The 27,436-nt window shown below is 51.4% G+C and overlaps 3 protein-coding genes across 3 annotated transcripts; 1 reads left to right on the top strand and 2 right to left on the bottom strand.

Moving 5' to 3' along the window:
• Positions 1-73: 73 nt before the first annotated feature.
• On the bottom strand, positions 74-6,802 carry LOC107530489 (tubulin alpha-3 chain). The gene is made up of 5 exons (XM_087828599.1): positions 6,788-6,802; positions 4,637-4,859; positions 3,609-3,757; positions 2,659-3,339; positions 74-370 (listed from the first exon to the last, which is right to left on the bottom strand). Exons 2-5 carry the CDS (start codon positions 4,755-4,757, stop codon positions 74-76), a joined length of 1,248 nt encoding a protein of 415 aa, XP_087684725.1. The 5' UTR covers positions 4,758-4,859; positions 6,788-6,802.
• Positions 6,803-9,952: 3,150 nt separating this feature from the next.
• LRRC74B (leucine rich repeat containing 74B) lies at positions 9,953-25,119 on the bottom strand. The gene is made up of 10 exons (XM_087828703.1): positions 25,100-25,119; positions 19,880-20,034; positions 19,408-19,550; positions 18,857-18,989; positions 17,728-17,934; positions 14,808-14,917; positions 13,682-13,797; positions 13,261-13,339; positions 11,590-11,685; positions 9,953-10,108 (listed from the first exon to the last, which is right to left on the bottom strand). Exons 2-10 carry the CDS (start codon positions 20,010-20,012, stop codon positions 9,953-9,955), a joined length of 1,173 nt encoding a protein of 390 aa, XP_087684829.1. The 5' UTR covers positions 20,013-20,034; positions 25,100-25,119.
• Positions 20,968-27,124, top strand: P2RX6 (purinergic receptor P2X 6). The gene is made up of 12 exons (XM_016204262.2): positions 20,968-21,101; positions 21,817-21,967; positions 23,332-23,403; positions 24,161-24,236; positions 24,418-24,511; positions 24,587-24,667; positions 24,764-24,905; positions 24,994-25,103; positions 26,461-26,554; positions 26,642-26,707; positions 26,877-26,954; positions 27,041-27,124. Exons 1-12 carry the CDS (start codon positions 20,968-20,970, stop codon positions 27,122-27,124), a joined length of 1,182 nt encoding a protein of 393 aa, XP_016059748.1.
• Positions 27,125-27,436: the final 312 nt, after the last annotated feature.

Genomic DNA, 27,436 nt, shown 5'->3' with positions numbered 1-27,436 from the left:
GGTAAACATATCTTGTAATGTTATAGTGTGTGGGGGGGATACAAAGGGATGGGTGCCAGCACAACTCTCCCCTTCAGTATTCTTCCCCTTCTTCAGCCTCTGCTTCCACGGAATCCACACCCACCTCTTCATAATCTTTCTCCAGAGCTGCCAGGTCCTCCCGGGCCTCAGAGAACTCCCCTTCCTCCATGCCCTCCCCCACATACCAGTGCACAAAGGCTCGCTTAGCATACATGAGATCAAACTTATGGTCCAGGCGGGCCCAGGCCTCGGCGATGGCGGTGGTGTTGCTCAGCATGCACACAGCCCGCTGCACCTTGGCCAGGTCTCCCCCAGGGACGACGGTGGGGGGCTGGTAGTTGATGCCCACCTGCCAGAGAAGGGGAAAATATAGAGTGAAGTTTATATTGTGGCCTCAGAAATGGTAGCTTGTTTTTCAAAACTGGAGCTGTGGGCCCAGTTTAAATGATGCCCTATAGAAACTGGTACATTAGTTTTTGGCAGTATCTATCAACATTTAATACTGCTTTGACCATGTACTTTCTTTTTGTAAATTTATTGATTTTAGAGAGAGGAAGGGAAAGAAACATCAATTTACTGTTCCACTTATATGCATTTCATTGGTTGATTCTTTGTGCCCTGACTGGGGATCAAACCTGCTACCTTGGTGTACAGGGATGACGCTCTAACTAACTGAGCTACCTGGCCAGAGCCAACCATGAACTTTCACTTTTTGGATATACCCGCACAAAGCTACATGTATAGAGATTTCTATGTATTTAATTTAAAGCACTGTTTATAATGGCAAAACTGGAAACAAATGTCCATCATAGGGAGCTATTTGAATTATTTTATGCCCATACAGTGAAACACTATATACGATAATGAAGAATAAGAAATCTGTCCTGGCATGTAAATACGTCCAAGGTATATTGTATACTCGGTAAAAAGAAAAGCAAGTTAAATTCTATGTATATATGTTAGAAATACCTATAGCGTAACAAATAGACTAGAGCCTTGCACAGCTTAGGGAACATCATGCTGGAGGAAGACAAATGCCTGGAAATGTGCTATCCATCCTGGTGAGCAGATAGCAGTACCCAGGCACACCAGTCTCCAGAAGACTTGGGAGAGGCAGGAAGAAGGGCACAGTAAGTTCTGACCCTGGTCAAGGGGTCCCATGGCTCTAAGGCCAGGCCAACTGGCCCCTGCTCGTGGGAGTGCTGCAAACTTCCTGTTCTCTCTGGCCACCTGTGTGCAGCAACTTGAGTCACCTACATGGAAGGAATGTGCATCCTTTGCCCATGTTGCTAGGCTCTCTGTCAACATCACCCATATAACAAGAGGCATAATACACCTTGAATATGCATAGAACATCTCCTTAAGGACAATCAACACTCTGGGGAAGAAGACGACTTTAATTTTTCAGCCTTCTTCGTTGTTTTAATATTTTGCCACATATGTACATTTTTATAATAAAAACCTAAACATATTTTAACATGGATGATTCTTTGAAAATATCATATCCCTGAGCAAATGGTTAAACAACATGGTGAAATCACACTCAGACTGCCAAAAAAAAAAAAAAACTTTTAAAGGAATGGGAATTCAACATGGTGCATCTGGGGTTGGACTGTCTTCTCTGGGGACAGCAGAATCTTTTGACTTCCTGCACCTCCTCACAGATTGGCACCCCTACTGGCTCACAGGAGCCAGAGACAGCTAGGAGAGGAACCTGGGCACAGCAACTCCCACGGTGCCTCCCAGCAGATGCTGTCTTGACTGTCCTTACTTTCCAAAGGTCACAGTGACCGAAACAAACTTTATTCCACTCAAGAACTTGGAATGGAAGGTTTCAACTCCTACCTAAAACCTCTTAAGGTCTGCAAACCTATGTAAGATTTCATGATTATTTCTTCTTTTGTGTGATTCACTTTAAAACATCGATTTTATTTCCTCAAAGACAATCTGCATCACAGTGTCTTAAAGTGAGACTGACAGAGGGCTAGATACCTTCAACAACTTGTGTGTAGTCAGAGGCAAGCTACAACCATTCCAAATGGGAAAAGATGACATATTTCTGCTACTTGTCATTTTCAATATGGCATGACCCTGGAACTTGCAAATCCCCAAATGAGGGTTTACAGATGCGGGGTCTACACCTTTAACTAATGCAGAACATCAACTGTGAACAAGGACTTAAAGAAGACAGCACAAAGTTAATGAACCCGAGCACAACAAAGCACTTAGCCTGGTAATCACAATAGGTCTAGAGCCTGACATTCTGTTATTTGGCTTTTAAGTACACGTTGGAATCAGTTTATAGTAATGCCCCAATTTCAAATATCCACATGAATTAGCAAAATGCCCAGGAAACATCTATATTTCTATTATAAAAATTTTTCTATTTTAAGAAAATTTCTATCATAAGAAAAAATGTATCATTTCTAAGGCCAACCTACATTTTCCACACCAATTTTCATCACCCAAATAGGAACAAAGATCCTTCAGAAAATTTCCTGCTCTGTTAAAAGGTACACTAATTGATGACCAAGAGCCTAGCTGCCATGGAACAAGGTATTCTCCACAAGGCCCTCCTCCTATACAGGGTCTGCTGCATGCAGAAAGGTAAAACCACTCATTATCACCCATTCCTACCTTAAATCCAGTTGGGCACCAATCCACAAACTGGATGGTGCGTTTGGTCTTGATGGTGGCAATGGCAGCATTGACGTCTTTTGGGACCACGTCCCCCCGGTACAACATGCAGCAGGCCATGTACTTGCCGTGGCGAGGGTCACACTTGACCATCTGATTGGCAGGCTCAAAGCAGGCATTGGTGATCTCAGCCACGGACAGCTGCTCATGGTAGGCCTTCTCAGCTGAGATGACTGGGGCATAGGTGGCCAGGGGGAAGTGGATGCGGGGATATGGGACCAGGTTGGTCTGGAATTCCGTCAAGTCCACATTCAGGGCCCCATCGAAGCGCAGGGAGGCTGTGATAGAGGACACGATCTGCCCAATCAGACGATTGAGGTTGGTGTACGTGGGCCGCTCGATGTCCAGGTTGCGCCGACATATGTCATAGATGGCTTCGTTGTCCACCATGAAGGCACAGTCAGAATGTTCCAGGGTTGTGTGGGTGGTCAGGATGGAGTTGTAGGGCTCCACCACAGCCGTGGATACCTGGGGAGCTGGGTAAATGGCAAATTCCAGCTTGGACTTCTTGCCGTAGTCAACCGAGAGCCGTTCCATAAGCAGAGATGCAAACCCAGAGCCGGTGCCACCCCCGAAGCTGTGGAAGATGAGGAAGCCCTGCAGCCCTGTGCACAGATCCGCCTGAGAGAAAGCAGAGACCATGAGCAACACCCATCAAAGCCACACTGCCAACTGCCAACAAGCCTAAGTCACTTCTCTTTGACTCCACAAGATCAAATGGATTCCAGTCATCCCCAGGGAACATGCATTACACTCAGAGGTGAGGCAAAGCAGACACTAAAGGCATATGGATACACTGCAGCTACACCAGAAAGCAAGACCACAGGTTCATGATTCTGGCCTGGGTGTTGCCAAAATGGCCCTGGAAGGCTTCCCAGCGCTCTTCTTACCAGTTTGCGGATCCGGTCCAGGACCAGGTCAACAATCTCCTTGCCGATGGTGTAATGGCCTCTGGCATAATTATTGGCTGCATCTTCCTTCCCGGTGATCAACTGCTCAGGGTGGAAGAGCTGCCTGTAGGTCCCTGTGCGCACCTCATCTGCAAAGGGGACACATGTGCCATGGGCCTTTAAGGATAATTGCTATAATTACCAGCACGGGAAGATCTGGGGACCATTCAATTCTACTAAGTACATGGTGTTCCTTGTAGGTCGACAGCATCAGTGTATCACAGGGTGTCTCTATGTAATACACAGAGCACATCTGTAATCTATGGCTTAGGGTGGTAAACTCAAGTCATGGCACAAATACCAGCTTGACTGGTTCCCAAAGAAGGGAATAGAGCTCTCTTCCCTGCACACAGGCAATTCTACATGTCCTTATTTCTTTCACATCAAAAGTTATAATTTTAAAAACTCTGCATACTGGACAGTCTCTAGGTCGGCGTGATTTTTGCCAGGCAGTCCTATGTGGCCTGGGTCTCACAGAATTTAAGGTGATGTTCTGTCATCTCCTAGATGGCCACTGACAGGTGTTCTCTTTGCAGCTTTCCTTGGAAACTATCTCAGGCATCTAATCCAGAGGAACTCAATGAATGTTCTCTACTTACCTTGCTATGTGTGAGATGCAGGCCAAGACTCTCTTGCACCAGCCTGAGTGTACACAGCATTAAGGAGGGATGAGCACCCAAGCACCCTGCAGGCAGGGTCTACAGCTGTCTGGGGCTGAGGCAGTCACAAAAGAATCTGTCACAAGCCCAGCTTACTACTGGCAGAGCAGCTTTTTCTGTATGTTAGATTTTCCTAAATCAGGAGCCTAAGCCCCACATTTCAAGCACTAACTTTTTAGTTTCTCACCTAACATGGTCACAGTGTACCTGTGTCCTACCCTTTCTGCGGAGGGATTCCAAGGAGCACCCATGGGGACTTAGGCTCTCCCAGCCTCCCTGAAAAGCTGCCCTACTTGCCCAAGTACCTACCGACCACAGTGGGCTCCAGGTCCACAAACACTGCTCTGGGCACATGCTTGCCAGCCCCAGTCTCACTGAAGAATGTGTTGAATGAGTCATCCCCACCACCAATGGTTTTGTCACTTGGCATTTGCCCATCAGGCTGAATTCCATGTTCAAGGCAGTATAATTCCCAGCAGGCATTGCCGATCTGGACACCAGCCTGCCCCACGTGGATAGAAATGCACTCACGCTGGGAAACAGAACATAAATGTGAGACCAATTCGTTTTCAAGGCAATTGTCACTATATGGCACACAAAATATAATTTAATATATATGTGTTTCAGAGTGTCTAAGGCTTTCTCAAGTATTTTCCCTGACGCTTATGTGACCCACTTATCCCTGTGAAAACTGAGGTGCTCTAAACCACCTAGCTATGTGCTAATGTTAGTTCCAGAACCTAAGTGTTTTCTACTATGCAAACGTTAGGTTATTTTATAACTTGGAAACCATATGTCAATAGTAAAATCCAAATTACAGATAGTAACAGTAATTCTCTGAAGAATAGAAGTGTTTGGTTGTGTCCTGACCAGAAGATAAGGTAAAAACAATAAAAGTTGAGGAAGGAAAAGTGAACTAGGACACAGGTAACCATGGCCCAAGCACTGGCTGTCATTCTGTCTGTGTCTTCTATCTGCCCCTCTAAATATACCCTGTTTTCCATCCATCTCTGTGGTCCAGGAGGCCATCCCATATGGACTGCATCAAATGGTTTTCTTGCCCATTGGCTTTAGCCAATGTCAGGCAGCAGCTAGAGACCAGGTTAGAAGGTGTGGTCAGGGTGCTCATTCCCTGGGCTCTCTCTCTGCCAGACTGCCAATGGGTTGCTTGAGTCAGTTTACCAAGCCCACAAACTTTCAGCAGTCAGCCTTCTTCATAAAGCTACCCTCTCAACTTCTAGTAACCACTCTCCCTATCGCTTGAAGCCACTGTACCAGTGGTCATTAAATTCGTCACCCTTATGCACTCAGAGTAAAAAGGAAAGAGGAAAAAAAGGCCAGTTTCATTTTTCATTTAAGAATGTACTGGCCCTAGTCAGTCTGGCTCAGTGGGTAGTGTCGGCCAGAGGTCTGAAGGGTCCTCGGTTTGATTACAGCAAAGGGCACAAGTACCTAGGTTGCAGACTGGATCCCAGCCCCTGTTGGGGCACATTCGAGAGGCAACCAATCAATGTGTTTCTCTCACAATAGATAGTTCTCTCTCCCCCTCCTTCCACTCTCTCTGAAAAGCAATGGAAAAAATACTCTCAGGTGAGGATTTTTAAAAATGTCCTGGATGAAGCAAAATTATTAATTTTATTAAATCGCTACCCTGTGTACTGTGACAAAAATGTAAAGTACATACAAAGTACAGCTGTCTTGAGAAAAAGCACTTGTGTATTTGAGTTGCCAACCGTAAACTAGCTGTTTTTTTCATGGAATGCTATTTGTACTTGAAAGAAATGACAAACTGGCTGTTCAGACTTGGATATTAGTTATTTATGTTAACGTGTTGCTTTATAGTGAATAAGTATTTTTATAGTTCTGAGGTTTAATTTCTAATGGGACAAGTGTAGGGGGGTCCTGAGACCAGAAATTTTGAGAACCGCCCTCCAGTCTTCAGAAACCCAACACTGTGGTTTGTCCTCTCAGAGACGGAGTCAAGGCCATCCAACAACCCAGCTGCCACTCTGGCTCTTTACAGCACAATTCTCGGGGAGCTGCCTGTCCTTACCGACCCTCCCTCACCCTGGCTACTCCCATGCTGGGGGTCACCGCCGCCCTCTGGGCGCACAAACTCAGAACGAGCCCACGTCCTCATGTGCCCGTCCAGGGGGCCTCCAGGCTTCATGGTGCCCCCTGGGCTGGCTCCTCCGTCGCCCCCCCCCAGCCCCCTCTCTCCGCCTATACCCGCTCCTGCCACACCCCACCCCCAGTTTCTCTGTCGGCTTCCTCACGTGGCGGGCTTCGTCCACCCTTCCGCCTGGGAGTCCGCAGGCTGCCGGTTTCCAAGGTCCTGCCAACACGCGCCAGGCCGAGAGTCCTCGCACAACCCGAGGGCCTTACCATGGTAAGCTCTGCTGCTGCCGGACTCTGCTACTCGACCAACAACTGCACCACGGCCACCGCGCGACCAACTGCCACCTCCGCACTACGCACACGCTGCCTCTTATAGGCCCGCCAATGCCCAGGTGGCCATTGGTCCAGCGTGTCTTGGGCGGGCCGAGGCCTAGAATCCAGCTCCTAATTGGCTGTTGCTCCACTCATGGAGTGTGGCACTTTCTGATTGGGTGTGGGTTTGGCGGGAAGGCTGTGGGGGTCGAGGAAGGCCGAGCGCAGATCCAGGTGTTCCGGGGGCGTTCTCAGAGATTGAAGCGGCTGTGGCACCCGCCTGACTGAGGCATAGGGTGTTACCATGCATGTAAGCACCTGGGGGCATGCAAGTGGCTTGCTGTGGTCCCCTCGCCAGGCACCCCAGGCCCTGGCCTCCCTGCTTCTGACGCAGGTTTTTGCAAACATGGCCACCTCCTAGAGGTGTGACCGACATCTACTCAAAGTCTGCACCTTCTCTCTTTTCCAGCCCTTTCCAGTGCAGAAAAGCCTGTCCCGGCCAGCACCCTTCAATTAGGCAGGATTTGATTACTTCTGTAGTGAGGAATGGGTGTCCTGGCACAAGGGAGGGGGGTTCACAAGAGCTAGGTTGGGGCGCAGTGCCCATTTTGGAGGACTTTAGGACAATCATTTGATTCTCCCATTCTGTGAAGATCGACTGAACTTTCTTTAGGACCCAAGGTATGTTTTTTATTTCTGGGAAAAGTGGCGGAGGGATCCAGGTATACCCCGAGCTCATCACCAGCCAGACCCTTACTTCTCCGTAGAGTGGGGAACCCGCCCCCTGACATGGGACATGTGAAAGGATTCGGAACTTTCCTGTAGGACTTGGGGAGCCTCTGAACAGTGCCATCAGGTCGGACCTTGGAAAGATGGCGCTGGTTATAGGGAGGAAGGGGATGTAGTGGGGGGAGCCAGAGAACCAGGGAAACCAGGAGAAACCCTCCCTGCCTCTTCTCCCAGCGAAAGTGAATCTTCTTGTCTTATTCAGCTTAGGCTGCCAGAACAAAATACCACAGACCGACTGGCTTAAACCACGGAAATTATTTTCTCACAGTTCTGGAGGCGAACAGTCTCAGATCAGGGTCTGGGAGCGCTGGGAGGGTTTTCTGATGAGCGCTCACTTTCTGGCTTGCAATGTCTTGCTCTGTCTACACACTGAGACGACAGGGAACAGAACGAGCTTTCTGGTACCTCTTCTTAGAAGGACACTAATCCTATTGGATCACAGCCCCACCCTTATGACCTCATTTAACCTTAAATTACTTCCTGTCTCCAAATATAGTCACATTGGGGATTAGGGCTTTAAGATATGAATGGGGGGGGGGGGCAAAATTCAGTCTGTAGCACCCTCTTTACTCAGGGCTCCAACTACACCATGCACACAATTGAATTGTATCCTGTATCAGGTTGTGTTTTTAAGTACTATTTATTTTTCTGGTTATGAAAGTAACACATAAAGTAGAAAGTGTGGAAATGCAGGAAAATATAAAGAAAATGAAAATTCATAAACCTACAAACAGGGTCATTTTGAAGGGTATTTTTCTGTGTATATTTCATCCTTTTCTAAAAAACAATTTGGATCAAACGATATGATTTTTTTGGGGTAACAGCTTTCTTGAGATATAATTCAGATGCCATACAATTCACCCATTTAAAGTGGTACACAATTAAGTGGGTTTTGGCATGTTCACAGAGTTGTACAACCATCACCACAATCAATTTTAGAATATTTCATTCATCCCCCAAATGAAACCCATTCCCTTTAGCTGTTAACTCCTATTTCCCTAGCCCTAGGCAACTCTACTTTCTATCTCTGTAGATTTGCCTCTTCTAAACATTTCATGTAACCTGAATCATACAATATGTGGTCTTTTGTGACTGACTTCTTTCACTTAGCATACATAATGCTTTCAAGGATTGTCCATGGTGTAGCATGTACCAGTACTTCATTCCTTTTTCTTTTAAGCAACTTTATTAAGATACGGTTCACATACCATACAATTCACCTATTTAAAGTATACAATTAAATTACTTTTAGTATATTCATGTAATTGTGCAACTATTGCGCAATTGTCCATAATAAATTTTAGAACACTTAAACATTTTTAAAAAGTCATTTAGAGAGAGGAAGGGAGAGAGAGAAACGTCTATATGAGAGAGAAACATCAATCAGTTGCTTTCCTCACACATCCTGACCCAGCATCGAACCTACAACCTGGGTATGTGCCCTGACTGGGAATCGAACCCACAGCCTTTCAGTATATAGGATGATGCTCCAACCAACTAAGCCACACTAGCCTTGGCAATTTTAGAACATTTTTATCACCCGAAATTTCACTCTTTTTTATTGCCAAATAATATACCATTTTGTGGGTATATCACATTTTATTTATCCATTCTTCATTTGGTAAACATTTGCACTTTGTGCATATTATTAATAATGCTGCTATGAACACTTGTGTACAAGTTTTGTGGACACATGTTTTTATTTTTCTAGAAGTGGATTTTCTGGGTCATATGGTAATTCCATGTTTAACCTTTTATGAAATTGCCAGAAAACAATGTGATTTTTTTTAATCCTAATTTTATCACTTAACATTATTCATGTGTATTTTCACAAATAGTTCACTGTACTTTGAACACTAGCTTTCAGTGTTTGCAGAGTTCCAAATCTTAGTAACCAATCCCCTCTTATTTGGCATTTAAATTATTTTCAATTTTCATTATTACGACTAATCTGCTCTATAGCATTATTTCTGTAGAGCAGATTAGTCAGACCATTAGATCAAAGGACACAGGCAGCTTTAAAGTTCTCGGTTCCTAATGATAAATTGCCTTCCAAAAAAGTTGTAACAGTTTGTATTAAGGCAAGCTGAGTTTGGGAATGCCAGTTGCACACCACCTTATATTTTAATTGTCTCCTGAGGTAAGTCACCAGAGCAGGAACTTGTTTGGGCATCTTTGACCCTGTGCCCAGCTCAGTGGGGAGCACATAGTACAACTTCATGTTACATGAATGAGTGAAAACAAAAGAAGACCCAGATTAGTGCAGTGGTCGGGAATGGAGAGGAGGGCACAGTTTTCTGAGTCATTGTGAAGGTCGGCTCCATAGGACTTACCACCTGTTGGTTGACATGGAGACTCAATTTGGACTCAAGTGGTAAGAACACATTGTGAGGCTACACTCCACAGTCATTTAGGGGCAGACGCTGGTAGGGATGGTCTCAAGACTGCCAGTAACTCTTTTTTGTATTCCACTCTGCGGGCATCAGTCTTTATGCAAAGCCCTGGAAGAACTACCTTCACTGAGCTGGCAAGGTCATCAAACTCTCTGTTCACCTGGATATCCTGAGGAGAAACCAATTATCACTTTCTGAGAACTTAACTTTTTTACTTACATACATGAGGTCCTGAAGAAGCTCCTCAGCACAGCTTGTCTCCTATGGATGACAATGGTATTACTCCCCAAACTATTAAAATCAAGAAGAGAAGGTGCTCAAGGGAGGCATCTAGAGACCTGCTCTATTTCTTGAACTGGGGGTTGATTATTAGGTGTATCCTGTTTATGAAAATTCACCGAGCTCTGTCCTTAATCTATGTGTACTTTTCAGCATAAATGTTGTTCTTCAATGAAAAGTGAAAAATAAAGGGACTGGGGAGAAGAGAACAGTCTTCTCTGTACAGGCCCTTTCCGTAGGGTCCTATCTTCACAATGATCCTGGGTGGTAGGTATTAACCCCATTGCACATAAAGATAAGACTGAGTTCTGGGAAGGGTTTTATGAGAACTGTAAGGATTCAGAGGTATTTCCCTTAAAGCTGAGGATAAAATCTGAGTCAGATTAGACTAATGCTAGCAGTTAAGAACAGGAAAAGAGAACACTATCTAGATTAGTGTTGCTCTCTAATTCAGAATCCAAGATCCCATATAATGGGCTCAGGACTTGGTTTCAGGCCTGATTCAAAATCCTGTGGTATTTTCATTATATAAAAGCTTCTGATAATAACCGTACATTGTATCAAATAAGCATGTATTTTGGCAAGACAGTTTTATATATCATTCTGTTTTTTAGAGTGATAGAAACCAGTGCTGACAGGAATTCTCAGAGCAGAAGGAACGTGGACATGGCAAGCTATTCTCTGGCTTTGGAGCCATAGAGACCAGGCAAGTAGAAGAAAAAATAAGGATGTTCAAACCAATTGTCTGAAGCCTGAAGGATGGAACTCTAAAAATATATCTCTGGAAAGACTTTGACTCGCGTCTGGGTTGAAATAAATCAGGGTGGAATAAGCAGTGATTTGTGACTAGACTTCCTTTTAATAATTCATATTTGCGGATTCTCTTCTTAATGTTAACTGCCTTAGAAAAGAGTGACATTTGTTTGTACATTAAAAAGGCAAAATTGAATTAAAAGGGGTCCTGGTTTCCCTCACAGCCACACAAATGAAACTTCCAGCACCATGATCGCCTGCAGGCAGTACAGGAAGGGTCGGGGGAGGGGAGTGCCTTGCAAGTGCTAAACCTGCAAACCCAAATATCAGTGAACAATGAGCATTGTGCCCCCTGAGCCACTTATTCCCTCTCAGCCAATGAAGAGCCCAGGCAGGGGTCAAGGTGAGATCACAGTGTACCCCCAGTCAGGAGTGGGAGTGGAGCCAGAGTGGCGTCATGACCTACTTTTGGCCTGGGTTGGAACTCAGGCTCAGGCTCAGCCACACCATGGATCTGGGCAGGGGCACTCTATTTCTCTAAGCCCCACTTTCTTCTTCTAAATATACCTCAGGGCAGTGGGAGGAGTCTCAGAGGTGAGGTTTATGAAAAGTTCTTACAGAGAAATCCAGCAGTTCCAGGCTAGACACTGGATTATCCCGGACAGACTTGAGAACACGCAAGCAGCCTTCACTTCGCATGGGATTCCTGGACATCTAAGAAATACGCACACAAAACTGAGAAAAACTGATACTGGGGAGGCCGGGAGAGCACCACAAAAGGGAAATTAGGGATTCCTCATCTCTGATGATGTGCCTCAGACAACGCCACTGTCTCAGCTCACAGAAAGCCCTGGGTGAGGCTGCAGGGCGAGGGAAGAGAGGAAGTAGCACTGAGTGCCCACCCAGTGCCTGGCTCTGCAGCATGCCAAAGATACAGACACACAAGACCCACCCCTGCCCTTAAAGAGCTCACCCACTGGGGGAAGAGAGAAAACAGAAACCTGGGAGGTAAAGGTTGAATGGGTGGTCAAATACCTGAGCAGCAGGAGCAAAGAGAAATGACAAATTGCACAATGTGTCTGGAAAATTCCAAGGAGCTTGGGTGAGAGAAATAAATTTCAAGGCAGGAGGCAAAGGCAGGTTGGCAGAGCCCAGATCCTGATGACATGCTGCAAATGACACAATACTAAGCTTGAATTTATCCAGTGGGGAGCCTCTGATGGGATTAAAGGAGGGACAGAGGCATATTTCTGGCTGAGAAAAATCACCTGGTAGCAAGTAGGAAGGAAGGGCCAGAGATAGGAAACCAGGAGGGAAAGTGAGAAGGGGGAGCAGGTAGCCTGAGTGCTCTGCTTTGCAGGAGGTGAGATGAAGGAGGGAAAATTGGAAGAGGGAGGGACAAGCTTCTGACTGGATGAGAGGGAGCCCTCCCCTACACACATACCAAGAAGCAGCCGAGGGAGATGATTCGTTTGTGTTGGACTCTCAGAATCCCTTGTGCCTATGGGACATCTGGGGGACCATCAGCAGATGGAAATTTGAATCCAGAGCTTAAGAGAGAAGTCTGCGTTCAAGTGCAGGAAGGGATGGGGCATGGGATGGGGTAGGGGTGGGAGAGGAGGGAGCCTCAGGCTGGGGATGGGAGTGATGCAGGGGTCTCCTCTGCCAGTTGAGGGAGTTGAGGGCCAGGCAGGGCTGGATGCCCCCCAGGAGCTAGTGGGACTGTCCTCTGAGCACATACTGTTAGCACAGTGGTTCTCATGGAACTGCTGCACCCTCATTGCACCCTCACTTCTCTGTCTTCTGCTCAGCTGCTCCCTCCCCACTGGCAACCCTGGAGGAAGGAAACCCCTGCTGTGCACACAGGGCCTTAGGTAGGTCTGAGCAGTGACCAACAGTACACCTGGGCTGATCCTGGGTTCTAGGAAGGCCAGAGGAAGGGCAGGGGGGAAGTGAAGGGGAAGCAGGGGTGCCTCAGTCATCATCAGCAGAGCAGCACTCTGGTGGGCTGAGGAGAAAGGACAGCTGGGAGATGTGGTGATGCCATTGGGAGGGAAGCATGGAGCTGGGAGGAGGCTGAAGAAGTGCATGGGCCAGGCCAGAGATGGGCAAGTGGGTGGCAAGGGGGAGAAGTGGTAAAAGAGTAACCCAGGAGGCCCCCTCCCCATTTGGGCTCTTGAGCCTGTGTTCCCTGCTGTCACTGGGGTGGGGACATGTGACAGGGGAGGGATCTGTGTGGACAGGCTCAGGAAGGTCTGCTGGGGCCTCTCCCATCAGGCTAGCACTCACAGCAAGAATCCTCAGTGTCCGGTTGACCCGGAGGCCCAGGCCCAGGTTCTGGGCTCCCACCACGGAGATGCGGTTGTTGCTGTAACAGAAAGACATGTGCATTGTGCCACCTTCCAAGTAGCTGTGCAGAGCCAGCTTGTCCCAGAGTCCCAGCTGGCACCAGGATCTGCTGAAGAGACTTTACATACATTTGCAATTCCTAGTCCCTGCCTATGTGGTAGGAATTATGAGCCCGGTGTATAAATGATGACCTCGAGTGAGAGGACAGAGCTGGGTGCTCCTGGATTGTGGATCAAGCCTCATCATAGGCTGTGGTCAGCTTGGGAATTAAAGTGGTAAACAGCAAGATCACGGGGCTCCTAGTCCCTGGGGTGGCTATGGGCTGAGAGACTGTGACATGGGGGTACCTTGTGCTCCTCACCTCATGTTGAGTTCCTCCAACACATTGTTGGTTTTAAGTGCCTCACCCACTGCAGAGGCTCCAGGATCTCCAAAACCATTGTATGAGATGTCCAGGATTCTCAGGAAGATGTTTGCCTGGGATACAAAAGAGCAAAGCCATGGGACCACAAGTGACAGTGGAGAAAGCCAGGGCCACAGCCTTCAAACCCAGGACACTCGCAGTGCAGAGCACAGACTGAGAGCAGGACAGAGGTTCTAGGGAAGAGCCTCATGGCTTGGAAGGTGGTGACCAGTAAAGCTGAACAACTGGAAGCACAGCACAGAGGGTGAGTGTGAGTGTGAATGTCCCTGAAATTGAAGGGTCTGCTTGTTGTAGCAGGCGCCAGAGACATGATGAGCAGCATGGTGAGTGTTAGCCTGATGGGGGAGGACCCACATCTGCTTGGGGACCTCTCAAGGGCAGGTACCCCAAGGCATAGAGCAGCTCAGGGGCCCAGAGTTGGGTGAAACCTGCCCAGGGGGCTGGGATGAGGACAAGGGCGGAGCTTGTGGATATGCTGGGAAGACAGACCTGTTACCTTGTGGGGCAGGACCCCAGCTCAACCTCTGTCAGAGAGCAAGGCAACAGCTGCAATTCCCTGAGGAGAACCCCCAAAAGATAGCTGACATGGGGGGCATTACAAGTGTTTTGTGTCACCTTGGCGGGGGCTGCAGCCACCCATTCCTGAGGCCTATGGACTACAACCATGGGAGCAGGTGGCTTGTTAGAGTGTGTGCTGGGATCTAAGTGTGTCACTAAAAGAAGCACCGGTGCATGCCCCATAGTGAGCATGTGTCATCCGACTGCACGCTATCCCACCCCCCCAGCAGAGAGTCTGTGATGTCTTGGGAAGGTGTACAATATTTATCTGCAGACCCCTCAGTAAGTGACAGGAGACTGGGGCAGTGTATCGAAGTCATTAAATGGGTCTGGGAGAATTAAAGACACCTAACAAAGTATTCCTTAAGTTCTCCTTAAAATACCCAAGGCTCCTTTCTAAAGAGCTGCAACCATGAGGAGCTGGCCCCTGGGAGACCTACCTTCAAGGGGCAGGCTGGAGGGGCTGGCTATGGGGCGGGGTGGGGGTGGGGTGGGAGCCTCATACCCCTAGTCCTCTGGCAAAGGAGACAGCTCCTGGGCCTTGAAGGTGATTCCAGCTTATGTTAAGCTCCGTGAGTCCTGTGTTTTCTGCCAAGGCTGGTCCAAGCATCTCCCCTTCCGAAACACCAAGACAGACCTTCTTATTCACTGTTCATTCCTCAAAAAATGACACTGATGCCTTCTGTGTGACAGGGTCTCTGCTGGGCGTGAGGGTCACAGAGTTGAACACAACATGGGCTTGCCCTGCCCCCAAGAATTTCATATTTAGTGGAGGAGACATAAGTACAAATGAGTGGGGTGTGAGCTATTATAAACTACAAACAGGAGGCATGGGAACAGAATGGGGGCTAACCCTATTGGGGGGGTCAGGAAAATGAAGACAGAGGAGATAACCTTGAATGTCTCCACACATGGTGGAGAGCAGTCAAGGAAAGACCGAATGTGCAGAGGCACAGGGAACATGGGGGACTTGTGGAAATGCACGCAGGCCTGGCACTGGGGGCAGGATGAGGGGAAGCCAGTGAAATGAGGTAGGAGTGATGGGCAACTGAGAGGTGCTGAGAGGCCTTGAATGCTGGGCCAAGGGTCTTGGGCACTGCCCTATCATTGGTGAGGAGGCAGGGAGGGATTTAAGAAGTGACAAGGCTGGATTCCTTACTGGGTATAAGGGATTGACTGGGGTAGGTGGGAGCAGAGAAGAGATGTTGGGGGGCTAGTTGAAAGGTTCGTGCCATAGTCTAGGCAAGAGGTGACAAGACTGGCAAAGCTGTAGTGAAGAGAAGGGAGTGATAGCAGAGAAAGGTAATAGTGTGTGGAGGTGAGAAACCCTAAGAGATGTTTAGTATGTAAAGTGGGTAGTAGCTCCAGCCACCTACTCACCCTGCTTTTCACTCTGTCAGCACTCAACCAGCCTGACCTCTTCCAGGTCTCAAAATTGCCAGCACCAACAAACCTCCTGGCTGTCCCCCTGCACGGAACTGATGGTCTCCTCCACCTGGCTAACAGCTCCTCATTATTCTAACCTGGGCTCTTGGCATCAGAAAGCCTTTCCTGCCCAGCTGGGCTGGGTCACCTTGGGCTTCATGTCAACTGCTTTCATCCTCCCAAGCTGTGGCCATTAGACCCGTCTTTGCCTGGTGTGTCTCCCCCATCAGCCTGGGAGTCCCACAGGGATCTGAATTCGACCCCTCTCCATGGTCCCAGCGCCTAACACAGGTCTAGTAAGCCTGGTTTGAAGAAATGCACAGACGAAAAACATGAATTAACTGAGCAGAACGCTCAGCCAGAACACCACGGGCCGGCAGACACTTTTAGCACCTTGGAGAGCTCCCGCAAGGCAAGGAGGACTCCCTGTGCTGCCTCCCTGAGGACAGGATTCCAGACTCCCTGCCCAGCACTAGGTCTGACTCCTGAAGGTATGCAGGCTCTCAGATACCGTACTTTCTTCTTCCTCAGACACTTCCAGGGCTGGGAGGAAAGGGCGGTGGCCCCTCACTTTGTAGGGAAGCCCCTACTTTGCTGAACAGCTGAGGATGAGAAGTTTCTTTTACACATATGCATGAACCAATCTCTTGTAGTTCCAATGCTTGGTCTTTGTGACCCCTGCAACCAACCTATGAAATAGGTGCAACCATTACCATGGGTCAGGTGGGGAGACTGAGACCCAAGACCTCAAGGGAGTGAGGCGCACCCACAGATGCTTTCTAGGGAGAACAAAATGACTCCACTATGTCTGTCTTTTTGCAGGCTGAGGACCCTCGACTCCATATTTGTGCAGCTTTTGCAGGGCCTTAGCTTCCAGCCCCCTCCATCCTGGCTGCCTCTCTGGTGCTTGCCCTCTGACTGTGCAGGCCCAGAGGGATGCCTATACTTAGTTTGTTAAAAGTCTGAAATGAGCTTCTCTTTTTCACTGGCTTCTCACAATAACTTTCTTATAAGGCAAACTGGCTCTCTGGCAGTTAAATTCTAGGGCTGATTCTCACAGGCCAAGGCTGGTGCCACCCCACCTGCTCTAAGCAGCTTGAGACAGAGCAGCAATTCCCAAACTTTCTGAACAAGACAAGTCTCCTGGGGCATCCGGTAAAGTGCAGATGCATGGGCACCCCCAAGAGTCTGGTTCAGCAGGTGCCCAGGGATCTGTATTCCTAACCCATGGTACCAGGTGATTCTTATAATTGATTGGAGTGGATGGGGGCAGGCAGGCAGAACAGCATGTTCTTGGCAAAGCAGACAGCCTATGCAAAGGACTGGGGCATGAGAGAAAGTAGTAAGATTAAGAAATCCCACTGATGTCTTCCACAACACTGAGAATAAAGTCTTCATGGCTTTTGCCATGATTTGTAGCCCTACAGCCCCGTTGCCTCTCTACCCCCTGGCCTAGCCACTGTTTCCTGACTCACTAGCCCAGACACAGTGGTGTCTGTCAGTCTGGGAAATGGGCCTGCATGTTCATTGTCCCTCTGCTTGAAATGCTCTCTCTCTGATTTTGCCATGGCTGATTCCTCCCCACCTTGCTCATTTCAGTTTAAATGTCATCTCTGCGCAGAGGCCACCCTGGCAACCCCTCCAACTGGTGGTCCCCATTCTTCTCTAGAATCATACCGTTCGTCTCTTTTGCAGCCTCAATAATTATGGAGAATTATCTTGTTAATATGTGTTCCTTGAGGCCAGGGCCTTTGTTTTGTTCATGGCTAGATTCTTAGTGGCCAAATCAGCACCCAACACATGTAGCAACAGGCAGTGAGATGTTTGTGGAATGGATTAAGAGTTCTGTGTGGAAGGAGTGGGAAAGGGGCAGGTCTATGTGGGACACGGGGAGCAGAAGCCAGAGCATGGATGCTCAGATTGGTCCTGTCAACCTCCATCCACCTCTGTCCCAGGAAGATGAGCTAAAGTGCCCCATGGTGGCCCTGACTGGGTATTACCTGCTTGGTCATTTAGCTGGTTATAGCTCAGGTCCAGGGACTTCAGGCCTGTGTGGGCCAGCAGGAGTTCAGCAAGGTACTGGGCTGCCTGCTCCTCCAGGTTGTTCCCTGCCAGATGTACCTTCTGAATGGCTGGGTTTGCCATGAGAGCAGCACAGATTACCTGGGCTCCCACGGCTCCCAGCTGGTTCTCCGACAGGTCCATATCTGGGGGTTGGCACCACTCCTCAGTCAGTGGGATTCAAAGCCAGGCACCATCCTCCTCCACCCTCCTTCATCCCCCAAATTTCCAGGCCTGAGGCAACAGAAGGGGCTTTGTAGCCAAACTGTCCTGGGGTGCATGGTGACTCTGGCACCCATCAGCTGAGTTCCCTCAGGCCCCAGGCAGCTTCCCTGATGCCCGTCTGCACCCGATGTGTCCATGAGCTTCTTTGTCAAGGGGCTAAAATCACCTACTTCCTGTTGCTATGGAGAATGGCTGTAATGGAGATGCAGTTGCCCTGTTGATCATTAGTGCCTGGCAGCAATACAACCCACTCACAGGAGCTTTCACTGCCACATTTCTGGGGACTGACAATAATAGTCAAGGTGGCCATTCTCAGAGCATTTATGTGGGCCAGCTACTCAGAGCATTTATGTGGCCACACAGAGCTTCACTGATTCTCATCACATCCCCAAAGTCTAAGAGGTATTGTTGTGCCATTTCACAGATTGGAAACTGAGGCTCAACAAGGTTGAGCTTCTCGCCCGGGTCACTCCACTCATTAATGACAGACGCAGCATTTGGATACAGGCCCACCAAACACCCACCCAACCCTCCCTCCTCTCACTCTGCCCAGTCCCCACCTACGTGTCAAAGGACTCTCCCACCTGCATTCAGGCATTGCGAGGCCACCATATGAAGAGTGTGCTGGCTAGGGGAGGAGGTGAGTGGGTGGGGTGGGGTTGGTCAGGAAAGGAGTGGCATCCAGCATTGGGTGTACCACAGAGGGTCTAACTACACCCTTGTGAGGAGATCCCTCCTCAGCAACACCAGCAGATCCCAGGTGAGAAGGTCTGGCTAGGGGGGAACACCCCTCAGGAAAGGAAGGACTCAAGTCTGCCCATCTGCTTTAGGCTCAGCACCTACCACAGATGCTGCTGCTTTTGCTCAGGGCATGTGCCAGAGCCTCCGCGCCAGCCCCACAGAGCCCGTTGTCCCGAAGGTCCAACCGCTTGACATAGGGATTGGAGGTTAGTCCAGAAGCCAGAGCCCAGGCCCCCTAGGACAGAGAGGGTCCTGAAGGGCCTGATCCTTCCTAGGGCTGAAGGCCCCAGACACAGATAGCTACTACCCTGGCTCATGTTGCCAGGGCTCAGCCCACTCGGTTCCTTCCAGCGGGAAGGCCATCCATCCCTTTCCCACATGCCCAGGGGACACCTGCTTCTCATTCTAAGCTCCATCCAGATCTCACCTCCTGAAGCCTTTCCTGACCCCCCAGCAGGTTAGGTGCGCGCTGCAGTCTCCCCAGCCCTATACTAAACCCTGTCATAGCTCTGACCCCACCCATCACCCAGATGTGGGGGTGGGACATGCCAGGGGGTGGCATGAGATGGGCTCAGGAAGGAGGCTACACCCATGGCTGCTGCCTCCCAGGCCCTCTCCCTCCAAGCCTGGCTCCAGAGTCCCTCCAGGGGTACCTGGGGCCCCAGGCCACGGTGCCTCAGGTTCAGCTCCGGGGCTCTCCCTTGGCGCAGAAAGCAGGAAGCAGGCACAACACCATGGGCCCGGCAGGACCTCAGGTAGAGGGTGTTCTTGACCAGTTCCTCATGCCCATGGGTGCCTAATAGGAGACAGAGAAGAATGTGGATCCTTCTTCAGGCACAGCCAGCCCTCTTCCAAGGGTTCCCCTGTCCTCTGTCACTACCCAGCATTTCACTCTGCAAGTGTCTTCTAATGATGGAACTTCTGACGCTCCCGGGAGCATTGCAGGAAGGGCACGCGGCTAGAGCTGCCGCCACCGGGTGCGCGGAAGGTGTCCCATGAAGGGGTGCACCGCCTGCTCTGCTGGAAAGGGGCCCCTGTCCCCTCGATCCCAGCCTGTCCCCGCCACTCCTGCGGAAGAAGCCCCAAAGGTGAGGAGACCAGCCTGGAATCCCCTCCCCGGGGCACCTTCCGTCTCCAGGTAGGAGTCCGAATCTGTGTCCGAACCCTCCTCAGCCTCCGGGACCCCAGCGGCCGCCTCTTGCTCCTGCCGTCCATTCTCCCCAGACTTCTCGCGGGGACCCCTCACAGTTACGTCCATTTTGCATTTGCCTGCACCGAGGCAGGCGTGCGCGCCGCGACCCCCAGAGCCAGGGAATTTGGGCGGGCCCTCCAGCTCCATCGCCCAATCGCTCGTGGTGTACGGCGGACAGGCGTCTGCGGCAGCAAATAGAGACGGGCGCGGTCACCCCGGCAACCCGGTGTTGTTGGCCGTCGCCAAAACCGCCGCTGGCTGGCGCTGACCTTGAGTCGGCCACTGGCTAGGCGGACGCGAGCGCGCCCCGGGCCAGGCGCAAGGCTGGGCGCTTTGCGGGCGCAGGTTCTCCCTGTCGTCTCATCGCCCCCCTTCCCACGGACTGGGGGAGATGCCTGCCTCTGGGCTTTTAGTCCCTGCGCTGGCGGCATGTGGGCAGCTTTGGGAGGGCATCACACAGGAAGGCAGAGCCTGGGGAACTTGCAGAGCCTGGCCACCCTCCTCTCAGGTGCCGGAGTCACGGCTCTCTGTGGGTCCCAGTTCTCTCATGCTCTAGGGTCGTATATGCAGCTTCCTCCACCAGGAACATTCCTCCACAACTTTGTTGACTTCAGAATCTTCCAGTGTGAGTTCATAGGTCACTTCTTTTTGAAGCTTTCCTTGGCCCTTCCTCTATTCCTGCAGCCCTCAGGCCACCCTCTCACAGTACCCATAATACCTATCATCTCCTCATCACCCAAGGAAGTGAGGCCAGAGAGCAGGGGACAGGGGCTGCTCCTCTGTGTGTGCCCAGGGTCCGACAGAGGGAGTCTGGAGAGGCCCAGGGCCGCTGGGGCTTGGGACTGAGCCCAGGACTGGGGTGGGGGTGGGGGTGGAGGCTGGATCCTGCCAGGAGTGGATCCTGTCCCTTTAATAGCTGCTGGCCAGGTCCTCCTTGGTCTCCTGCTTTATCTCCTGTTCAGCTGTGACTGCAGCTGCTCTGCTGACTCATGTGCCCCAGCAGCCAGCAGGAGCTGGGAACATGGGCTCCCCAGGGGTCTTGGCAGGCTGGGGGCTTCTGGATTATAAGACTGAGAAGTATGTGATGACCAGGAACTGGCGGGTGGGCGTCCTGCAGAGGCTGCTACAGCTTGGGGCCATGGTCTACATGGTGGGGTAAGAGAACGGCTCCTGGACACGTTGGCAGGAGGGACCATGACCGGTCCTGCTGGGCGGAGGGTTAAGGGTTTGGCTCTTCGGGGGCTGGGCTGATGGTAGTGGAGGCGGGGGCAGGTTGGAGCAGGGTAGTGTGTTGGCAGAAGGAAGCATCTGTGTCTGTATAGTTGCCAGTGGGTGTAAGAGCAAGCCGTGTGCTTGTGTCCTCCTGTGTGTCCACCTGCCTCTTTCCCTGGGCCTTGTCCCTAACCCCATGTTGGGCTTTGGGCACAGAGCAGGATGGACTCCACCCTTGCTCAGGAGGCCCTGGGCAGCAGGATGTAGTCCCTGACACTTGTGAGAGCTAGAACGCTAAGGCCCCCGATAGAGACCACCAGTTCTGGCTGAGTCAGGGGAGTCTTTAAGGAGAAAGCTGGGTCTAGCTGGGGCACGGGGAGGATGTTGGCTGCTGAAGGAGGTGATAGTGGGTATCTCCAAGCCCATGGGTGCCTAATAAGAGACACCCATGTGGGCACAGGCTCTCTGATGCATTTCCTGTGCTTCTGGCCTGTGCAGGGTGTTTGGGGGGATGAGAGTGGAGAGGAGGCAGGGGACCTGAGTGGTGTACTGGGAGCCTACAGGTGTGAAGGAGAGAGGCTGAGAAAGTTGGGCCCAGCTCCACCACTGCTCACATTGTGCCAGGGACATACCATACTGCCCATCGCCTCCTCCCCAGGTGGGCCCTCGTCGCCAAGAAAGGCTACCAGGAACATGACCTGGACCCCCAGATATCTGTTATCACCAAACTCAAAGGGGTTTCTGTGACCCAGATCAAGGAGCTGGGGAATCGACTGTGGGATGTGGCTGACTTCGTGAAGCCGGCACAGGTGGGTGCTCCAGTGCTGTCGCCAGGTGACACCTCTGATACCACTGTTGCAGCAAGCATGTGCAAGAGAGGCATGTGATGCCAGACAGGGGTGGGGCCTGGCACTGTCACAGGGCTGGGCTTGGGAAGGGCCTTACAGAGGAGTGGCACCTGGACAGGACTATTGGGGATGTGTAAGAGGTTTCCAGGTGACTGAGAGGAGTGGCCAGGAAGCCAGGCCAAGGAACTACATTTACAAAGGCTGCATCTGGAAAAGAGTGGAGTGTCTGGGAACTTGACATTGAGCTTGAGCTTGAGTGTGAGGGTGGGAGGGGCATAGAGGGGCGGGGCCAGGCCCTGGAACTTTCTGTATACTTGCCTCGTTGGGGTGCTGCTATCAGGCCCTCCTCCTCCGCGCCTCCCACACTGCATTTCTGACCGTTTCTTCTACCCAGATTGTCCACAGCCTGTTTCCACCTGTGTCCTGCTGATGCCCAAACAGTAGCTCCAGCGACCACCTGCCCTGAGCACAGTTGCCTCCTCGGTGCACATTCACCATGTACAAAGAGAAATCACTTCCCTCTCCCAGGTGGCCTCTTTTCATCCACTAGTGCCAAAGGTGGACACAGTTTGACCCCCGTCCCTCACCCCGTCCTATCTACCTCCCAACAGTATTCACAGCTGCCCATGCCATAGCTGGACGAGGCTGTGGTCTTCTAGTGGGTCCCCAGGTGCACCCATGCAGCAGCCAGGCTGAGCTTTCACATGTGACATCATCAGAGCCTACTAACCCTTGCTTCCCACCCTTGGAAGGCTCCTTGTCCATGATGGTGGCCACCAAGTCCCTCCAGATCCTGACCGCTGCCATAGACCTCAGCCCTCTGCCCAGGCCTTGCCTCGCCTTCCTGGGTGTATATTCCCCCCAATTCACAGAGCTCTCATGCTCAGCACATGGGCATCAGCCACCTTTCCTGTCCTTGGCCACCTTTGCCCAGGCAGAGCTCACCACCTGCTCCCCTGGCCCTTGACCATGTGTGCAATGAAGGGCCCATCTTCCTATCAGTCTGAGCACGTGCCCAGCCCAACTCAATTCTGGATCTTTAGTGCCTGGAAATAAGAGGCTCCTAGAAAATTTTGGTTAAGTGAATGGAAGTGAACATGAAAAATAAACTTGTCTCAAAGAGGCAGACATGGGCTCAGAAATGGCCAGAAACCCAGCCAGGCTCCAATCTCTCCTTCAACACTCCTCACTGGAGGCATTTTCCTGGGGCACAGGGTTGATGACTCGATGAGGCCAGGGCTCCTTCCATCACAAACCAAGCTGCCAGCTTCTGACCTCCCGCTGAGGGAGCCATGCAGGAGCAAACCCTGACATTTGTCTTCTAGGGAGAGAATGTGTTCTTCTTGGTGACCAACTTCCTTGTGACGCCAGAACAAGTTCAGGACAGGTGCCCAGAGGTAAGGTTTGCTGGGAGCCTTCCAGCGGGTCCCCAGTTCCTCTTCTAGCCCTGAGTCACCAGTCATGCCCTCCCTTCTCCCTCCCAGGGTGACTGAGGGCTCAGTATGTGCTACTGTATTCCAGGCACTGGGATAAAATTTTGTGTGAATAATTTCATTTAGTTTTCACAAGTATGCTGCCTGGTAAGAATTACTGCAATTCCTCCCAGCCTTTGGGTGACCCCAAGAAAGCTCACCACCTCCCCTTTCTGAGCTCATCCCCAGAACTCTGTGACTGTGTGCAGGCGTTAATGACCATGTTTTACTGAAGAACAGGCAGGGTAGGGCCTAGCCTGTGGGGTCCTACTTCCCTACCCAGGCCCCTTGGACTAGGGTCCTGTCCTTTGTCTGCCACGCCCAGTGCCTCCAGCATGAACTTACCCTTCCCAGGGTCCCTCCACCATCCCTGTTGTGTGATCTGAATTGGGATCAGAGGAGCCGGGCATCGATGAGTCACTTCTGCCCTGACCAGGGACAGAACTACCAGGCAGAAAAGGGTCTTACCTTGCCTTGGTGTACAGCACCTGCATTCCATCTGGCCAGGGGCTGCTCACCTTCCCTGCTCTGACTACCTCCTTCTATTTACAACCTCCAGCTTTTCCATGTGCCCCAAACCCAGGGAACCTTGGGGGACTAAGGCAGGTGGGACAGGTTATGGTGGACTGCAGAGCTAAGTCACCCACTAGGCCCTTGACAACTCTGCTCTCACCCACCTCAGCACCCCTCCATCCCGCTGGCTAACTGCTGGGCCCATGAAGACTGTCCTGAAGGGGAGACCGGGACACACAGCCATGGTAACTGTGGGTCCTGTCTTCCAGTGCTTCTACTTGGAACGGGGTTAGGGGGGGCAGGCTGGGACCCTGGGAGGCTTTTGAGTGCAGGCCTGGCAGTGCCTCTGCATGTCTCCTTCTTGTCAATAGCCCCTTGTCCACCCATCTCCCACTTCAAGCCTAGAGTTTGTCTTGTGTTTTCAAGGCATAAAAACGGGCCAGTGTGTGGTGTTCAACGAAACCCATAGGACCTGTGAGATCCAGGGCTGGTGCCCAGTGGAGAGCGGCACTGTGCCCATGTAAGTCTCCCCCAACTCCCAAAGCAGGGTCCCAGGACTGGCAGATCCTTCCCCTAACCTCCCCCCAACCCACAGAAAGCCCCTGCTGCTCCAGGCCGAGAACTTTACACTGTTCATCAAAACTACTATTACTTTCAGCAAATTCAACTTCTCCAAGTAAGTGTGGGAGGCCAAGTAAGTGTGGGTCCTGGCAGGCCCCAGACCCTCCTTATCACCATCCTGGCCTGACCTTCCCTCCCCTGGCTCTCTCAGGTCCAATGCCTTGGAGACCTGGGACAACGCCTATTTCAAGCGCTGCCAATATGATCCCCTCTCCAGCCCCTACTGCCCGGTGTTCCGCATCGGGGACCTCGTGGCTGCAGCTGGAGGGGTCTTTGAGGACCTGGCATTGCTGGTGGGTCTGTGGGAGGCAGGGTTGTGGGAGGACTCAGGGAGAGGGTCGGAGCCTGTGTGACAGCAGAACATTGGTGTGCTGTGTGCAGGGAGGTGCTATAAGCATCCACGTCCTCTGGGATTGCAACCTGGACACCGGGGGCTCTGAATGCCGACCCCAGTACTCCTTCCAGCTGCAGCAGAGGAGCTACAATTTCAGGTGCCACTGCCACAGCCCCCAGTGCCCACTCCTCAGGCAGGTCCACCTCCACCTGCCTTCCTGGGGAGGTCAGGACAGACCCAGCCCAGCCATCTATATGCTCCGCTCTGTATAAGGGGGGGGTCCCAGTTACAGGAGGGGGTATTCTCAGCTGCGGGACCCCCAGCACAGACCCTGTGTAACCTCCCTCCTGAGCCCTTTCCCTTTCACCCCATCTGTTCCCACACCCTGTGTTACAGCTGGGACCCCTCGCATCCAGCCTCCCTTCCACCCACCCTGTCCCCAGCATCTCCCCTCCACAGCACAGAGGCCTTTCTTTTTCACATTTCCCTTAAGGTTTTATTTTTAAAATTTTTTAATCTATAGAAAAGATCAAAGATTAGTACTGTGAATACCCACACGCTCTTCATGAAGGTTCACCGGGGTTTTTCGTTTGTTTTTACCATTTTGCCACATTTGCTTCTCCCTCCCAGATATATTTAGATAAATTTCAAACGCAACCATTGAAAAGTAAGTGGCAGACATCCAGACACTCACCCCCCCCTCAACACTGTGCTGAGAATGAGGACCTTCCCCATGGGACCACTGTCCTATTGTCATACTTGAGAAATTTAGCAGCAGCAGAATAAATCTCATATTTAAATTTCCCCAACTGTGCCAGTAATGGTCCTAAATCTTTTTATTTTCCAATCAGGAAGCAGTCAAGGACCTTGCATGGCATTTATTGTCTCTGTCTCCTAAGCAGACCTCCCCTCCCCTGCCCAGGATCCTTCTGCCACCTCAGGTCACCTTCTCACTGTTGCTCAAATGCATATGTGCACACGGCCACCAGGCCTGGAGATGATGCTCCTGACGTTGCTGCCTGGCCTGGCTCCACTGATCTCCCCAGCCCTTTGCAGCTCTATGGGGCTGGCTCCCTGCCCACACCGTGCTCCCCTCACCTCTGTGCTCTCTCACTGGCCCCACTTTCTCTGCCTAGAACTCCTTCCTGAACCCTGAAAAACAGCCTGAAAATCTCCCCTGTAAGAAACCTTCCCCAATTCCTAAGGGAGACTGTGTTCCCCCCTCTGGCTGCTCACAACCCTGGCCTAACCTCCCTCACCCCCCTCCACTGCCGGTGTCTGTTTAGAAACTCTTCTTCTGTCCCTGTCCCCTCAGGAGTCAGGGAGCTTCTGGGAGGCAGATCCTGGTTTGCTTTCCCCCTGTGTCCTCAGCAACAATACAGAGCTGAGACCCAGGATTTGGGGCTGGGGCTAGGGGTTGATGGAGTCAATGGATGAGCACAGTGGAGGCCTGGGAGGGCCAGCCCAGCCTGGGAGAGGGCAGAGCAGGTCACCAGACTTTCTCTTGCCCACAGAACAGCCAATCACTGGTGGAAAGCCTCAGGTGTGGAGGCCCGGAGCCTGCTTAAGCTCTATGGGATTCGCTTTGACGTCCTGGTTACTGGGCAGGTTGGAGGGGCTGGGTGGGGTGGGCCAGGTGGGGGTGGGAGGAGGCGACAACCATGGCCTGAGATGCTCAGCCCAGGTGTCTCTCAGGCAGGGAAATTTGGACTCATCCCCACGACCATCACTTTGGGCACCGGAGCAGCTTGGCTGGGCATTGTGAGTGTGGCCAATGTGGCCTCCCTCTGGCTGCAGACAGCCCATGCCCAGACCCGCCTGCATGCACACTGAGCCCTCTCTGCCTGCTGCTGGGTCTTGGAGTGAGGGTTGGGGAGGTGGCAGGAGGGCAGGCTGGGGCAGGGACACAGGTCTACCCTGCCTCTCCTAGATCACCTTCTTCTGTGATCTGCTGCTGCTGTACGTGGGTGGAGAAGCCCATTTCTACTGGACAACCAAGTATGAGGAGGTGAGCTGTGGGCCTATTCTGCCGTCAGGTGCTGCTGCACTTGGAGGATGTTGGCCAGAGCCCCAACCTAATGTCCTCATCTGTAGGCAAAGGCCCCGAAGGTGACCGCCGAGCCTGAACAGACAGAGCCGGTCTCTGCACCCCCAAGCCCGGCTGCCCAGGTGGCTTAGAGGAGGCCCACCACCTGCCCCTATGGCCTCTGCTGCTGCTGGGAGCCAGACACTGATGCCAGGGTGGCCCTTCCCTGGCTCTGGCCCCCACTTGCTGGCCCATTCTTGAGGCCCGTAACCATTCCCTGTGGCTGGGAAGGGTGGGGTCCCACCTTGGGGACCTCATGGATGAAGACACTGTAGAACCAGGGTGTGGGTAGTGGGAAACTCTACCTTCAACTCCCAAGCAGAATGCCCCTCCCCTGACTCCAGCCTTGGCAGGGTGCTGCCTGGGAAGCAACAGAAGCCAGTTTTGCACAGAAATCTGCAGTG

This window comes from Miniopterus natalensis, chromosome 20 (assembly GCF_054644295.1).
Source record: "Miniopterus natalensis isolate mMinNat1 chromosome 20, mMinNat1.hap1, whole genome shotgun sequence".
In the NCBI taxonomy this organism is placed as follows: domain Eukaryota; kingdom Metazoa; phylum Chordata; class Mammalia; order Chiroptera; family Miniopteridae; genus Miniopterus; species Miniopterus natalensis.
This window is presented reverse-complemented; position numbering and strand designations above follow the sequence as displayed.